This window comes from Amphibalanus amphitrite, unplaced genomic scaffold (assembly GCF_019059575.1).
Source record: "Amphibalanus amphitrite isolate SeventyFive unplaced genomic scaffold, NRLGWU_Aamphi_draft 000045F_arrow, whole genome shotgun sequence".
In the NCBI taxonomy this organism is placed as follows: domain Eukaryota; kingdom Metazoa; phylum Arthropoda; class Thecostraca; order Balanomorpha; family Balanidae; genus Amphibalanus; species Amphibalanus amphitrite.
In genome coordinates this window covers 1,207,318-1,224,852 of record NW_024881541.1, presented here as the reverse complement: position 1 = coordinate 1,224,852, position 17,535 = coordinate 1,207,318, and the positions used below count along the sequence as shown (strand labels likewise).

Sequence of the window (17,535 nt, the reverse complement as noted above, 5' to 3'; positions counted from 1 at the left end):
CAATATGCTAAGAAATGGCCGGTTTTGAAGATATAGACGATTTAAAAATCCTCTGCAGTTGCAAGAAAGCAACGGAAAAACGTATCGAGCTTATATTTTTACTATGAATAAATCATTTTTCAGTAAGTTTTTAGATATGGCATCGATTTAACCCTCGCCCGACGAGGGGGGGTTGATGCAGCCCTAAGGTTTTTCGCAAATAACGTAAAAACGGCGGTGCGTAGCGCCGCCAAATTTGGCATACCCTCTGGGGCAACATTTTCGCACCTTTCCTGAAAATTTGAAGTCCCAGTCTTTTCAGGTCAGGTCACCAGGTCACAAAAACGGTACAAGGTCAGGGGAAAATTGGACTAGCTTAGCGGCAACTGAATTCCAGAGTTCACTAAAATTGGTAACAAAGTATATCATTCGATGCGCACGGACGTCCTGAGTTCACTGGTGCTTTTATTTTTGCTCTATCTTTACTAGGTAAAAAGTTATAAGCGAAAAACTTTTAACATGTTTTAGCAAAATTTTTGCACTCATACCCCCCAAAACCCCCCTAAATATTGACTTAGAGTCACCAAATTTTCACAGGGGCGAGATCTCCTATGGACCCACCTACCCTGAAAATTTGGCGTTTTTAAGTGCCATAGGAGCCAATCGCGAGGGGGGGGGGCGTACCAACCCCCCTCGCCGTCCGTGTTATGGAAAAGGCCCTCGCCTGGCGAGGGTTAATCAACAACTTTATTACAATTTTTTTTTAACTTGTAACTTAATTTCAAAATAATATTTTCGAAAATGGCAACTGTTAGCAAGTAGCTTTGAAGCGATTGTGCGTATTGTCCTGAGGCCCCCTTATGATGTCATCAAAAGTGGAGTGACATGGGCCCGGTATGCATAACAAATCCGCTCTTTATTATGCATGGAATTAAATGCCTTTCTGGGCAGTTGTGCGCAAATTTGCAAATTACTGAACTTGACTTTGGGTGGTGGGCTGCAGCCTCATGCTTTCTCATTCTTTCACTGCTACTTAACAGTGTGTTTAAAAAGAAGTTTCAAGGTTCTTTATCAAATGTGAGACATGAAGACACCTTTGGACGTAACTGTGAGCATGCTTTGCATATAAATTGCATTGCAAAGAGTGCTTACACCAGCTTTATCTATTTGCAATGGTATGGTAGCTCTCATACGACATTGGTGTATTGCCTTTTCTATGTTGGTCGTTTGTATATATTTTTATAGCTCTGACAGGATGATGAAAACTATCATTACTAAGAAATAAAGCTGATGTTTTGATTTGAACAAACTTAACAATACAATATCACTGTCCCAGCCGAATAACATCAACAAATAACATCATACTTTGTGTAAGCATCTCGTACAACTGTGTTGGTGTGATAATGAAATCAAAACACATGCATCCTGTATCCATGAAAGTGGATAGTAAGTAAAAAGTAGCATTTGTTGTGATAATTATGCATTATCCTGGTAATTTTAGTTTAAATGAAATTATGTTAGATTTAGTTGATTGAAACTAAACATGGAAGATAATTTTTAGGTCAATTTTTATTTTTTCTTTGTTCTTTTGTTGCTGTTCTTGATATTCCACTTCACTCACACATGAAATTGACTTCCTGAGCCATATCTCTGATCCTTTTTAAGGACAAGACGTGCACTTCTACATGTATGCTGTGCAGCTGGCTCAAGATTCTATATATAGCCAGGCTGCCCTACCGACACTGGCAAAATGAATGCTTCCTCGAACAAAGCTAACCAAAGGTGCCATCAACTGTCTAAATCTGAACAGGAAGGAAGCCTAGCTTTCGGCATAGGCACCAGCTTGTGTGAAGCTGTGACTTTCAGGGTGTGCACCACCCAGTGTTCATTTCTGTAAACATCAAACATGTGTGACCACGGAGGAAAACCCTTCTGAAGGTATATCTCTCGACCATATAGATTATAAGATCCCCTTTACAACGAACTACCCTAAGATTAACAGGTCACTTAAATAACCATGCATTATTCCTCTGATAATGCTTGTTGTGTTTTCAGATAGGTACATGTTCTTTCATCCTGATTTTTCAAAGATACTTATCACTTGAGTTTGTTTTTATTGCAAGTGTGATGCATGTAATCTCATCTTGATGTGTTCTTAGATCGAAGATCCTGATTGCAGCTATGCCTCATTGCCTACCATGGCCAAAGCTTCTTTGAGAGGGTTACTGTAGTGTTCTCCGTCTCATATGTGTTGAGGATGAGCTGAATGTCACTGATATTGATACGTGATATCTTGTGGTCAATGATAAGTGTAACACCGTGTCCGTGACATCTTTCAATGCCAAAGTTTATTTGCAACGAGCCAAAGCCTATTTGCATTGCAACGAGCAGTAATGTGATGTGTGGAACATGTAATATGCACGATTGGGAAACACTCACTCTGAAACCCAAAGTGGCATGTTTGCATATATGAGAATGTTCAGTGTTCATCGTCTATAGATAATAAAAGCATTAGCATACGAGTAGGTGGATTGGTCGGTGGTTGCCCAAAATAGTACCAGAGCTGCAATTTTGACACCATCGTGTTCGTCATGCTCAGCCACGTCGAATGATATGCTTTTTGTATGGGTGGGGTCAATTTAGGATGTTGACCTCCTTTCAAGGTCAGGTCAGGTCATGACCTCATGATGAGGTCAAGTTGCACATTATTCAATTGGGAAGGTCTTTCTGAGTCCATTTGTGTCTTTTCTGTCTAAGATCACTGTCGGCGCCAAAATAACTGTCTCTATATTCCCCCATTGGCTTATAATGGCCAGATCACCTGACCGAACTGACGTTAGGTGACCCTTGGAGAAATCCGACTTTTGAGAATTAGGGAGTTTGATAAGTTCTGTAAGTTTCATCTACCCGTGATAGATCTCCTTGCATTGATGGAGCTGCGATGTTACGTTTTCGTGACCGTGCAGAGGTTCACTTATGACGTCATAGGTCAGTGACCTGACCTGACCTGAAAATGAGGCTGGTGCCACAAAGTCCGGCTTGAATCAAAGGTCAGGTATGCCAACTTACAACTCTCCATCACCAGCGCGCTCACCCCTACTTTACTTTGCAGCCATGGTTTGACGCACATTAACGAAAAAAGTTTTGGTCTGGCCGAGATTCGAACACAGGACCTACCGATGTATCAAAAACATGGGGTCATATGTATATGGACGAATATCTCGAAAATGGTTGGATGGGCTTGAACTTTTCATCCCATAAATGGAAATAAAAATGTTGTAGCTATCTTTTAACATACTTCGTATGTGGATGACCACACCACGAGACCTTGAAAACCGAGTGCGAAAAGTCGCATTTTAACACGCAACCCTATGGGCTATAGGAAAAGTCACGCCCATGCTGCCATATGACTTTGGAGGGGGCTGGCCGGCATCGCCGGCATATGAGTCGTCGGCTCTAAAGACTGAAACAGACTCCGCGGTCAGGAAATCGCATGCGAGAGCCTATTCAAATACATTATAATCCTTCCCGCATCAATCACATGCAGATTGATGCGAGCGTGACTTCATGTATTTGAATAGGCTCTCGCATGCGATTTCCTGACTGCGGATAGTCTGTTTCAGTCTTAAGGGTCCAGATCCGCATGGGACGGCTCCACACCAGTGACTCTGACGGCCCATAACGGCGCCTGTGAGGGCCTAACACCGACGCCTCTGAGGGCCCAACACCACCAATCTGATGGTCTCACGCCAATGTTTATTTAGGCCACCCTATTCCATTCCATTCCATTCCAGAATGTTAATTGCGCATCGCCAACCTAGTAAAACGATCAAAAAATAAACATGAATAGCAAAGATAAAACAAAATAATCAGACATGTGCACGGATCCCAGACAACCAATCACGGAAATCGAGATGGCCATTAGATTGACGGTCTTCAAGCATGAAATTATGGTGGAAAACATGGCTCATAGAAGCCTCTCAATGAACCAACTATTTTGCATTCCTTCAGGGTTAACAGTTCTGAGAAAATCCCTCAAGATCCATCTCGGATCCATGATTCGTGGCCATGGATCCGAGATGGATCTTGAGGGATTTTCTCAAAACTGTGAACTCTGAGGGAATGCAAAATAGTTGGTTCGTTGAGAGGCATCTATTAGCCATGTTTTCCACCATAATTCCATGCTTAACCCGCGCCCAGCTGGGGGTCCTGGATTTCCACGCCCTGCTGGGGGGGGTGTTTGAACACCCCCCCTTCTAACTCGGCTCCTGGGCCACGTAGCGATACGCGGAAGGCGGCGTTCGAAAGGGCGTCAAAAATAATGACGAAATCACTTCGGTCAATTTTTTGGTCAGGTCAAAGGTCAGGTCACCAGAGGTCATTGAAGGCAAAATTTCGCCGATTTCCAGGTCGAATGTCGACAATTTCCAAGAAGCCAACGCATAACTCGGGAACCCATAGAGCTACAGCGCCGCGGAAAAGCGCATTCGATAGCCCTATTAACGCCCTTTCTGAGTAATTCTCTCAGATTTGACCTAACTTCAACGGTTTTGCCTGCAGGGGGCAAAAACTGCAAAAATAGCCGATTTTTTCGGAAACAGTTTTTCTGCAATAACTTTTGACCCAAGCCTTGTACGAGCTTACTTTTACCGGTATCGTGTTCCTCTCGTCAAGACGCATCGAATGAACTATAACTTGACCTTGAAAGGTCAACTTGAAAATTCGACCTCAGGTCAAGGTCATGACCTGACCGGAAAGGGTCATGTTGCATATCAGTCGATCCGTATCGTCGAGCTGAACACATCTAAGGCGTTTTCATCGCTCTAGCATGCCTCTATCAAAAGTTATTTGCGAAAAACTGTTAGATACCATTCGTGACCTAAGATGACCTCAGGGCATAAACCGGGGTCACGGACACCATTTCCATGTTCAGTGTGTCTAAACCACTTGTAATTCGGTGTTTGGGAGTGTTTATAATGTCTTTCGTCCAAAAGAGGCGTATTTCAATTTTCTCCCATTGACTTATAATGGGGAGGTCGCAAAATTGACCTGACCTTAGGTCATCGATATCAAAATTCTGAGATATACATTTTGTACATGCTATTGCTCTCAGCAATCGCTGAAAGTTTCAAAGCGATCGGTCACTCGGTGTAGCTATGACAGACATTGAAACTTTTTATGAGGTAGGGTCACTTCAAGTGACCTGGTGGCCTGACCTTGAATGACCTTGGTCTGAAATTTTCACAACATGTGTAGAATTGATGTATGATAAGGTGTACCAAAAACGGCGGCGCTCCGCGCCGCCGTTTTTGAGATATTCGCGAAAAACCACAAGGGGGGGTGTTCAAACACCCCCCCCCCCCAGCAGGGCGCGGGTTAAAGTCCACTAATCTAGTGGCCATCTTGATTTTCGCGTTTGGTCGTCTGGGATCCGTGCCCATGTCTGAAAATAATATGACTGGTGCAAAGGCACATTGTGCTTGACTCTAGGCACCACCTCTTGTAACATAATCAGATAGGCACCATAAACATAAAGCAGCACGAACGTAAGTCGGTGGCCCGCCGCCACGACAGGCCACCGACCCAACCCGTGTTCAGTGCTGACGTCACTCACTTAGCCCACCGGGGATGCCGTCCACAAAATAGAATGAGGTAGGAAAATTAAAAGGTAAAGCGGTGTGAACGAAGCAAGAAATTTTGGAAATGCTGAGCCACCGCACGGCAGTCCCAGCCGCCAAGATCGTCGCCATGCAAAAGAACACGTAATAACCATGAAGTTGACATCCGACCAAAATTTTCGCCAAAAATGTGCAACATCTCCCTGCAAAGTTCCTTTCTCTGCAAATTGTGGTTGGGACACACGAAAATGAAATGTTGAATGTTTTCTGTTAAAAATAAAATGGCTGAAAAGTGCCCCCCCCCCCTGTTCCTACGCCTATGGTGGGGAGGCAGACCGCTTGCGGGCATTTTTATTTACCGTGGCGATGTTGACACGACTGTTCGCGAGGCAAAACGCATGTGTTCGGAGAGCTGAGCAAGTTGCGCTATTATCGTGTCCCCAGTAAAGGGAGCTCCAAATACTTCTAGTCTAGGGACAGTCCCTGATAGTTTTCGATTATTTCAAAACTTCTAGGGACAATGTCCCTAGTGTCCCTAGTGGTGGTGACGCCCATGGAGCGCACATGGCCGTGTCCACGGCTGACGGGGACGGCCCCGTCATCCGCACCCTCACCGATTGTTTTGATGATCTCGAAGCTGTCCAGCGCATACTCCTTGCACTCCTCTCCGTTGATAATGGGAGGCGGCTCTTTGGGCAGGCTGCCCTGTCGTTTGCGCGCCGCCACCTTGCTGGCGGCCATGGAGCCGACTGGGGCGGCCTCCAGCCGGCCGTTCTGACCCCGCACTGCAGACTGGGGCGGCCTCCAGCCCGCACTCCACCGGCACACGGCACACCTCTCAGCGCGCACTCTCAGGCAGCACAGCGGGCCGCTCGGCGCTCACTCCTGACGGCCCGTGCGGCCACCTGTTGCACACCTCACCGCGCCGACTGGTCCGCCGTCGGCTCGCCTCGGACGGCTCGGGCGCTGTCGTATATCCACCCGCGGCGTCCGGCCGGCCCGCTGCGCCGGAGATAACTGAGCCAACCGAGCAGCCCAGCTCAGCCGCGTCCAGCGGCCGGCGCCGATTCCGACAAGTATCGCGCCGGCGAAGCCGTGACGTCAGCGGCGGCAGGGCGGCCGGCCGGGTCACGGACGGGTGGCCGCGGAGAAAGTGGTCCGTCGCCGGCCGCGGCGGTCCGCGCCGCATCCCCAACAGCACCCCCAGTCATTCGAAACAGAAAAGCCCATTAGGTTGTCTCTGAGGCACCTGGCACGACTTTGCAAAGAGCCACCCTTTATTAGATGATTTTGTTTTTTATTTGGGCTTCAGTGAAACCACCAACATTTTTATCTCTTTGGCGATAATGCGTTGGAGACCATACGCTGGTGTACATTGGTCTCTTTGGAGACCATACGTTGGTGTACATGGGAAAAGTCGCGGCGCGCCCGGAATCGAACCGGCAATCTCTCGATTGATTAACCGCAACTCTACATTGAGCTACCGAGGTGCCTTGTCGTAGGGGCCACAAACGGCATTCTGTACCAGCGGCGGCGGCGGCTGACAGGCTGTAGTAACGACTTCGGTCGTATTTTCTTTTTTTCTTTTTTTAGAGATTGGCAGCGTTTGTGGTGACGTTGGTCAAGTGTGGATGATGTGCAGCGATAGTGTGGATGTTTGTTCACCTTAGATGGCATTTTGCCGTTCAAATGCGTTTCTGGCTGGTGTAGCCAGTAGACAAGCTGTGATAAACAGATTTCTCTTCTATTTCGCCACAAAATCGAGACATATATAGTTTTACATACGAACTTAGTTATCTAGTATTGCACACATGTTGGCGAGAACATCGAATGTAATAAACGAATACATATGGTTTTTAATATACACATAGCCAATGCAATTGTCCAAACAATACAGCAGTTTAAGCGAACGGAACGTTAAAAGGGGGACGCACAACTTAATCGAAGGCTTTAGCAATTTAGAGACTGGTAAAAGCGACACCTATTAACAAAACTGTAACTCGCGGTTCACAGCATCTAGCGGCGACCGGCAGAAGTACATGGGCCTAGCAGTGATCGGCAGAAGTACATGGCTACACGTTCAAATGCGCAGTTGTTGGGAAATCTCATGGACGGGGGGTCGCTAGCAAGAATTTCTTTTGATGTGCAGCGCGCGGATCGAATCCGCGGACCGTCAAGACATTCGTTCATGGAGACACCTGGGGGGTCTTCTGGACAACGGCACGGTCTTAACCCTCGCCCATGTAGGGGGGGGGGGTTGGTGCAACCCCCCCCTGAGGTTTTTCGGAAATAGTGAAAAAACGGCGGCGCGCAGCGCCGCCAAATTTTGGGTACCTTATGGGGCAAACCTTGCGCATCTTTTGATAAAAAAAAATTGACCGGGTCATGTCAGGTCACGGAGTTATGACGTCACAAAGGGAACAGCCTCCAGCCGGATTTTCACAAACTGAGTGCCAACGCCCGAGGTTTCCTGCCGGTGGTACGGACATCGGTTGATGGATCGTGATGAAACTTCCCATGCATGTTGGGGCAAGTATTGGCTATCATATGGTATAAGAAACTTGACCGGGTCAGGTCAGGTCACGGAGCTATGACGTCACAAGAGGAACAGCGTCCGGTACTATTTTTGAAAAGCGCCCGAACCACTATTTTGCTAATTCTTGTCACCTCAATGAGAATATGCAGCAATATTAGCTTCTATAGGGAGCAAATAGACCTCCCAAATCCAAAAATACAATCAGATTTCAAAAATTTAATTTTTGATTTTTCGAATTTCTTCCTCCGACTGTGACCTTGCCGACTTCCGGCGCTCCCAACGCGCCATTTTTAGAGCTAGGGAAACGAAATACATACCAAACGATAGAGAATTGATCAAGGAACACGATAGTGAAGTTTTCAAGTCCATATCTCCCACCGTTTTTGCCGCAATCGCCGCGGAAAGTTGAAAAAAGTCTATTTTTCCGAAAATTTGACCTTTGACCGGTCAAAAGTAGGTCAAATGTTGACCTAGGACCAAAAAATATACCACCAATCGCGAGATCTCGGCGAGAGCAATCCGTTGGTCTTTTCCGCTAAGCTCTACGACGCTCCGTTTTCAAACGCCAAGGGGGGGGTCGCACCAACCCCCCCCCCCTGCATGGGCGAAGGTGGCAGATCGCCGTTTACGGGCGAGGGTTAAAACTTCCAACGTTATCTCAAAGGTCGATGTATCGATGTTGAGATTGATTGAGATAGTCGGCATACTAAACCTTGGCTTTCTGGAAATTTCGGCATCTAATGTCTCCGTGTCAAGAGCATTTACCGGAAATTGAGACTGGCCGGATACCTCGGAGTAAACCAATCATCGAATGTTCTAAAAACTGTTTCCGAGTGTTAGCGTCGGCACGGGGGGGGGGCAAGCGGGGCAGCTTGCCCCCCCCCCCCCAACCTCCGACCGGGCACCCCTTGAGATCGATGTAGATTCGATGAGATTTTGGGATCGGTGAAAAATGGGGGGTGCTTTTCGAAAATGGCTGTGAAGTCAGAATCGGTTAGAGACGAGAGTCCCAGCGAGAGTCTGAGTGAGAGTCACCAAAATACTCAGGACTGACTCCAAACTCGGAGCCGTTCGAGATCCCGTTCGAGAGCCGCAGCCCCGCCCCCGCCGGCATCGAACGCCATTGGCCGCCGACGACGTAGAATCTTCATCGTCCGGGAGACTGCGAATCCACCCTAGTTCTAGGTGGGCCAGTTCGTGGGTAGGGATGTAATGAAACTCCTTGCTCTTCCACCAGATGGTCAGAAATTGATTTTCGTTGCGCGTACCGTGATGTTACGTGTCTATTTTTCAAATACAGCTCTCACCTTTGATCGATCTTTTTCAGCCGATTGCAGCGCTCTTTAAGTAGACATACGGCCCATAATGTTGACAGTTGACATCAAGTCTTCAATTTCGACACATTTTACGCATCAGTTAGCATCCAGACACGCCAGTATTCCAAACAACTGGGATCAGCATCATCGTGCACAGCCTACCGGCACCACAGGGCATACCGAGTCAACTAAGGGAGGGGGAGGCAGAGGTCTGTAGCCCAGCTGCGATAACGAATCCAGCTGACCGCAGTTTGCCCGCCGGCGCCGCTCGCCGCTCCGTAAAATTCCACATCCAGTTCTTCGGCTCGGGGCTTGGCCACCCTTCCGCGCTGCCTTATTACAACGAATAGCCTCTCCCTGTGCGACACCAACTGTTGACAACAAACGTGCGTAACTGGCCAGCGTGTGTCACCACCAGGGTTGTACAGGGTGTCCGGATAGTTCTGGCGCTTTTCAACATTTTCTAAAACAAATGCCATTGGTTCATAGATACTAATCAATGGATCAAAACAATGACCAGGGACACCGAGCCACATGCTTCCGCTACGTGCTCATTCAATGCAACCACCGTCGGCGCCGACGACGGCCTCGACGTAGGGGAGGAAGCGTCTGCGGGTTTTGACGATGCGGGGCATTTCCAGGTCCTCCCAAGCTGTCATGATGCGAGTCTTCAGCGACTCCAGGTTGGGGTGAGAAATGGCCTAGATCCTGTTCTAAAAAACGCGTAGCACGCCTTAGTCGAGCGGGTCAGGTTAGGAGAATAAGGCGGCCTAATCTCATTTCCCCACGGTGATCTGGCCCGGCAAGCTCCTCTGTCAGTTTAGCTTGAATGGCGGCGGCGTTGTTGGAGGGTGCTCTGTGCTGTTGAAATGCGAAGTGACCCTTAGGGCATGTCGTCTTGACCCTCGGGTTGATGTGGCTGTCCAGGAACCCCTCGTGGGCCAGCCTGTTATTCATTTATTCGACATTGACGAAGATGATGGGACATTTTTGTCCATCAGACCCCCGCACTTTCTTCGATTGCCGCGCTGAAATGCTGCTTCGTTCCCATATCGCGTTCGAAACGGTCTGAGGATATTTTTTAAGGAATTCCCGAGTCGAAATAAACCTTTACCTGCTAAACCATTCATCGAAAAACGCCGCATCGCGCTGCAACTCGCGCCTCGTTCAAGTCGCACCCGGCCGCCGCGCGCAGGCATTCAGCGACAAGGCGCATCTTCGCCCATCTACCCATCACTGAAAACGATTTCAAGGTCATATTTACACGACCCCTGGCTGAGCAATCAACGAGGGGTCATGTCTGTGATGATTGGCTGAATGTCCAATAATCACAGCGCGCGTTACACGGCGTCCAAAAGAAGCGCCAGGACTTTCCGGACACCCTGTATACCAATCAAGTCGATTGAATTGATTGATTTGTTTCAACGCGTATTTTGAGTTGATTGGATTGAGTCGATTGACTTTTCGAGATGACTTGTTGACTGACTCGTTTGACTTTAGCGACTGGTTGACTGATTTGATTCCCGAAAATTAGAGTGACTCGTATGATTGAGTCGGTTGAATGGAAATTTCAAATAAGTTTTAGTTGACGAAAAATAATGACACCAATTGATGACATCAAAGATCACAAAACTACACTGAAAACTGCTTGTAATCACAACTGCAATATGGGGTAGAAGGCCAAATAAAGAACAGGGCCTAAACATGAACAGCCAACTTTGACTTTCAACTGCAATAACTGCTCCAATCCTGGTGATAGAACCTGGCGATGCACCTACCTACCTTTCTGCACTCAGCAGGAAACGTATTTTTTTTTAAATCCAGATGATAAAGTGCAAGGCCCTATATACTAATAAAGTGTGATTAATTAAAATAATTCACATCTCCACATCTCCTCAGAAACAACCCACTGAACTCTATTATGTAATATCTGAAACCCCTACAAAAATAACTGAAACAAATGCGCCGTTTTCGTCTCGCTAATTACGTTTACGTAACCTAATTAATAGCTAATTTGCTGCATTGTTTAATTTGCAGTAGAACGTTTGTCGATCCTTTTCCCCTGAGAGCCTAAGCATAACATATTTAATATATTTCATTTTCCTTAAAATATTTTACCGAATATTATTAATAGTGGTTTTATTTCAAATGAAATAATAATTAAAACGAAATTGGTATTGTACTTATGGTGGTGTTGTACCGATTTATTTTATGATGATCTACCATACTACATGATAATCAATGACGTCATCTTACCAAAAAATCAAAAGACGTAGAATAAGGATTTATAAAAGCTAAGCATACTTCGGTTATGGCAAAGCAGTCGCACCGTGCCGTTTTCGCGTTTTAATTTTCCTTCTCCATGATCTTGCAATTTATCAACTTTATTTCATAAATGTACCAGATTTATCACAGGCTATATTAATAAGGAAAGGAAGGAATGATTGACCTACCTCACAGGTACCTATCTACCTTCGTTGGTACTGTTGGTAGCCAGTGACACATCTAGGCAGGTAAGTAGGTACCTACCTGCTTTCCTGCTGTCTTCATAAAGCATACCTAATGAAGTTGTCAGATTTGTAGCACATTTTCAACACTTTCATATGGTGTCAGTGTGGCATGAAACCTAGCTAGGTTCATTACGTTCAGGATTCATTTCAGAAGAGCTCCGCATAACTCACTTAAGAGACAGACAGGGGCTTTACATGGGGTAGATGGCCTGATGACTTAGCTGGAATACGGCCAAAATTAAATTGACAACTTTTAGGTGAAAGGTGGTGATTTGGGTTAAGGGGCGAGTCAACTACTGGGTTATTTTGCACCCATTAAATGAAACTTCTGCTCCAATTCTACCCATTGAACCTTGAATATCATGATCCACCTGTCCATCACTAGGTATCCTTCCTTATTACATAGAAACTTTGAATGGCATGGTAATTTATAATTTTAAATGACAATATTTTTATGTTTCTTCTGTAGGTAGGTAGGTAGGTAGGTAGGTAGACTAGGTACACCAGACTGCTATGGACACTTTTCCAAGTTGGTGGAGCAAAAAACCTAATGTATGTCTTGGTTTGAGTCGTTTGATTGAGTTGATTGATTCCTTTCATTGTCGCGTTTGAGTCGATTGAATCAATTCCCGAAAACTGCTCTGACTTGATTGATTTGATTGGTTTCCCAAATTTGTCGTGATTGAATTGATTGCTATTGATTGAGTCGTATACAACCCTGGTCACCACCCGGCTCCCCTCAGCTCGATTTGCACCTTCCCGGCGGCAGTGGCGCACCCGGGATCAATCTGCCTCGGGACGGGGAAAATCGCTGAAAATGCGACACTGAAAAGTGCCAAGTGAGATAATCGTATAAGATATTACTGAGGCCGTTTCTAGATCAGTTTCCAACGGTTAAATTGGTGAGCATTGTGGTCGATATCAACATGAGTGACTACACCCTACCGCGCAGTCTGAAGAGGGGGGGGGGGTGTACACTGTACAATGTACATACACCGCTGCAGCCTGAACCTTTGCCAACACACAAACATCACATATTAAAGGGACCCTCCCACCTTAACATTAGATTTGAGTTGAGATAGCCAAAATGGGGTCCCTGGCTCACAATTACCGGTTTCGGCACTCACAACATCGAGAAATGCCTTAAATCGGAAATATTGAATTTCAAAATTGCAGCATTTTGATTCAGAGGGGCTAATGCATAGGAATACCCCTCTGAATGTGTGACGTCAGCGCAGATATCTAACGATTTTTAAATGTTTGACTAAAACGTTTTGTAGCGCGCGGTGGTATATGCTGCTTTGCGCGCAACAAGTGCCGCACTTTCAGCTGCCAAACTATTGCTTCCAAATAAAGTTGCTAGGAACAGCGGAGATCCCAAAGAGTAAACAATAAAAGTCTAATATCTTGAAAACCGGTGAATATTTTTCGGTGAAATTTGGTAGATATTCGTTTTCGCTCTTTCTGAACCGAGCGACATCACTTTCATGCCAATTCATAAACTTTTTTGAAGGTGGGAGGGTCCCTTTAAAGTTCAACATCATGAACATATATTTTCAGCGAAAACGTTCACTTCACGTTTGTCACCTGGAGATGTAATGAGTGGGGCCCATCTAACTTAACTCCAAACAAACATCGGGTCTCACACAGAAGACAACCTCCCAGGAATGACGCAACGCACAAGTCGGCTTTCTGAGCTGGAGGTGCCGTGACCGCACATCGGCTACGTACGCTATCAGTGCTGTGTTCGGCGCCTTTTTGGTTGCGACAGTGGTTGGAAGTCCGACACGATGCTCCTCAACTTCCTCTTCTCACTTCTGGGTGACCGACTGTCGAAGACAGGTTTATACTTCGACATCAGTTGCAGCACGGCTGCCGTAGAGACGGCCCTTCCAGTACTGGTAAGCCGACGGGCTTCTCTTCCCAGCGCTGCCAGCTGGGCCTCAGAGAATGACCGTCGACTTTGCATCACCTCTGCGGAGCCCGATTCGACACTTTCGTCCCCACACTCTTCTCTTTTGTCGTCCTTCGCTTCTCCGTACATGAGTGCTCTCATCGTAGAAACACTCTCAAACGCATCGCCTTTGCGATTTTTTTTGCGGAATATGCTTGGAATGCCGTATCTGGTCGATGCGTCATATGATTGGTAATTTTGCGGCTCTCAGACTCAGGGACGGAGCTGTAGGCGGCCGAGCTCATGGTTTTGCGCATCAGCGTTGGGTGCATGTACGAATTCCAAACATAGAACACACCGCGGCCACATCGTCGCAAACTTTTGTCGCCGGGAAAAGTTTGTTCTCTGCCGTGCCTTTGACAAGCAGAGGGCGGAAAGACTCAACGTACGCGTGGAGATAGGGCAACTGGTCTAAAACCACAAGGTTCAGAGACCCGTATGACGCCTTCGACTTATGTTCGGACACTCGTCCCTGAGAATGTTTGAGTCCATGGCACGATATTCACTCAAAGTCGCATTCGAAATCGCCCCCGACCTTTGAAAATTGTCGCACAGCAGAGATACTGCAAGCAATCGCCGCACCTTTACCGCATCACCGCGGCTCTTTGGAGGCTCCTTGGTTGTCGTAGCCAGTTCCTTCAGTGTAGGTACGGCTCTCGCGAGATTAAGCGGTAGGTTTTGCACTTTTACATTTCCGGTTATATCTCAGAAACTAATCGATCTACGATGAAGCCATTTTACACGATCATGGCCGGCTTGTTACCCAACAAGTCGATCGCATCTTCAACACTTAAAAGCATAAGACGACGAAGATATAGCCTGAAGTAGGGGAGACCCGGGAGGTATGGGCCGGTTTTGTGAAAAGGCAATTTTCTTCCAGTGGGCAGTGGCTAGACCCGGTTTTTCACTCTGTGCACGTGAAATTGCCTTTCGCCTGCAAAGTGTGCCTGATATTAGGCATCTGGGACCAACTCTTTTGCCTTGAGATAACTTTCAATAAATAATGTGCTTTTTTGATCCATCAAAATACACCGGGAGGTATGGGCCATGACCCGGGAGGTATAGGCCCGTGCCATGTTTCATATTCTTTTCTCGACAATGAGAAAATACTCGTAGCTGGTATCTACCTTGATCTCTCTTAGAGCCCAGGAACCGCATAAGCGGCCAACAGCTTACTTCATGGAGGTCTCTTGGGCATATATGTATGTATTTTGGTAAACTCAATCATGCACCATGAAATAAAATAAATAATATTTTTCCGAATGAAATTTGAAGTTAAATTTTCAACCTTGCGCGACAAAAATAGAACTTCTTGAAGATGACACTCAATGAAAGCATCTTTTTATTGAATTAGGCTCAACGGGGGTGGGTGGCTCGAACCTCCCGGTTAGGACGCCAAAACTTGCATAGCATCTCAGCTCATAATTTTGCAAGAAAGCTTCAAATTGTCTATCCAGTCTTAATTTGCATGATTTAAACTTTATGTTAGCATTGGTCTGACATCATAAAACGAGCCTGGTTCAAATTTATCACGAATTTTCTATATGTACAGTCAAGGGCGGATCCAGCCGGCCGTCTTGGGGGGGGGGGGGGGGCAACCGGTTGGGACTAGCCAAACCTAGGGTACCCCCAAATCTAGTTTTCTCACCGGTTTTAGGCCACTTATTTTTCACACTTCGCCTTTTCATCGAAAAAAGCGAAACGAAAACATTTGCAAAAAGTGAGATATTTTGTCTCAGCTGAGTCAAGGAACTACGTTTTTGGTAACGTAGAAAAAAGGCTTAAATCTTCCACATGAGCTGTCAAGCCAGGTAAAGAGGGGGATTTTTTCTTAAATGTTTTCTTCCCTTTAGTTTTCCTTTGTGACCCACAACCGCTAATTCAGGGAGGGAAAGCTGCCCCGACGGTTCCTAGCCCTATGAAAAGTTGTGGGGCAGCGCCCCCACGGCCCCAGAGTTGTGGGGGCAGGCTGCCCCCACTGACCCCCAGCTCCCGCGCCCATGACCACAAAGTTCAGGCCCATGGCCCGGCGTCGAGCTCAAATTCAGACTCGGCAATGTTGATGGTGTGTCCGAGTTCAGACAAGCTGAGCTTATGCTGGGTTCAGCTAGGACGATTGAAGAGGTATCCTGTTGGGCTAAATGCCGGACAATCTCAAGCTCTAATTTTGCATTTAATGCTTAATTATCCTACTATGTTGAGTGAAAACTACCCATGTGTCATTAAGTATAACTTCAAATAGTGGGTTTAGTTAGTGACATATGGTGGAGCATTAGGGGTTTAAGGGGTGCACATGCACCCCCTAACTGAATAAAGCACCTTCTCAAAATGACACTTGAAACACTTCAAAAACAAGTACAGGTAAGGGGAAATTGTGTCTTCCTCTGTTAACCCTCGCCCGTATAGGGGGAGGGGTCGAACAGACCCCACCCCCTCGGTTTTTCGCGAATAACTCGCGTAAAAACGGCTAATCGCGACGAAACTTTCAGTACCCTCGAGTTAATCAATTTTGCATTTACCCTAAAACTTAAATTACCCTGACCCAAGTGACCTTTGACCTGTGACCTATTTCTCGAGACCATGTTTGGCCGGGATCGCGATTCGGCGTATGTTTGCTCGCATTAGCCGCGCGTTTGCAGTCTTTTCGTGGTTTCAAGCGTTCAAACATGTGATATGATGTTGGTCCCATGCATTTGGATGGGTGTGAAGGTCACCTGAAGGTCAGGTCAGGTCATTGACCTTTGATGACCTCGGTTCACTTTTTCGAGTTTTACATGTTTCTAGGCTAGTTTTTGAAGCTGAACTCGAATTCAGCAGCCATTTGAACATTTACGAAGTACTTTTGGTGCCTTCGTAACATGTTACGAAGCTGTCAGAGGCGATTGACACGTACTACGAATACCCGGCAGGACCACTACTGGTTGACCTGACCCGACCTGGCCTAAATGCATGAAGTCATTTTCTGGGATCAACACTAACACGATATTCGTGATCAGCACCCCGAAAAAGCTCAGCCACACTTACGACGCTCTAACAGATCCCAATTTTCCCGACTTTTGGGTCATTGACCTGACCTGGAAGGAACCTGGAACCATGAACCAATGACCTAGGACCTTAAATTGGGTATCATCGTCTTTGTAGTCAATTTCACAGCCAGTTAGATAAAAGATAGATATTATTGTCAATATCAAGCGATGTTAACACAAAATTAGTCGCACTTCACAGAGGGCTGGAACTCCCCAATAACGACACCATTCCATCCCTGGACTCCCCGACCTGCCGTTCCCCTTCGCTCCTCCCAGCGCACTGCTCGCCCCACTGCCAGTGATCCCCGATTTTTTGCCCTCTCCACCAATCCCCTTCGGCAAAAGCCCTGAATTCTAGGGCCTAGCCAATCAGAGCTCACCAACACATCAATAAGTCAGGCTTCTTGATCTGGTTGCCATGGCAACATAACAATTGTCACGAACTTCCTAATTCCGAATTAACACTACACTCCTCCCTGATCATAATTGATCACAACTACATATATCTCGGGTCTGCCGCCTCCTCGTGCTTCTCCTCAGGGCCGGTGGTGGCTCCGCTGTGCGTGTTCCATTGAGACCAGTCCTTTCTACTTGCG

At 46.6% G+C, this 17,535-nt stretch overlaps 1 protein-coding gene across 2 annotated transcripts in view; it reads right to left on the bottom strand.

The window, feature by feature from the left end:
- The window catches only part of LOC122377485 (cAMP-dependent protein kinase catalytic subunit 3-like), a 156,940-nt gene extending 150,320 nt beyond the window's left edge, over window positions 1–6,620 (bottom strand). The window contains exon 1 of one of the 2 annotated variants that reach the window (XM_043357543.1): window positions 6,212–6,620. In XM_043357543.1, coding sequence (XP_043213478.1) covers window positions 6,212–6,338 — 127 coding nt within the window. In that variant the 5' untranslated portion in view covers window positions 6,339–6,620. The remainder of the gene's footprint in view (window positions 1–6,211) is intronic. The other variant, XM_043357544.1, reaches the window with a different exon arrangement.
- Between the last annotated feature and the right edge of the window lie 10,915 nt (window positions 6,621–17,535).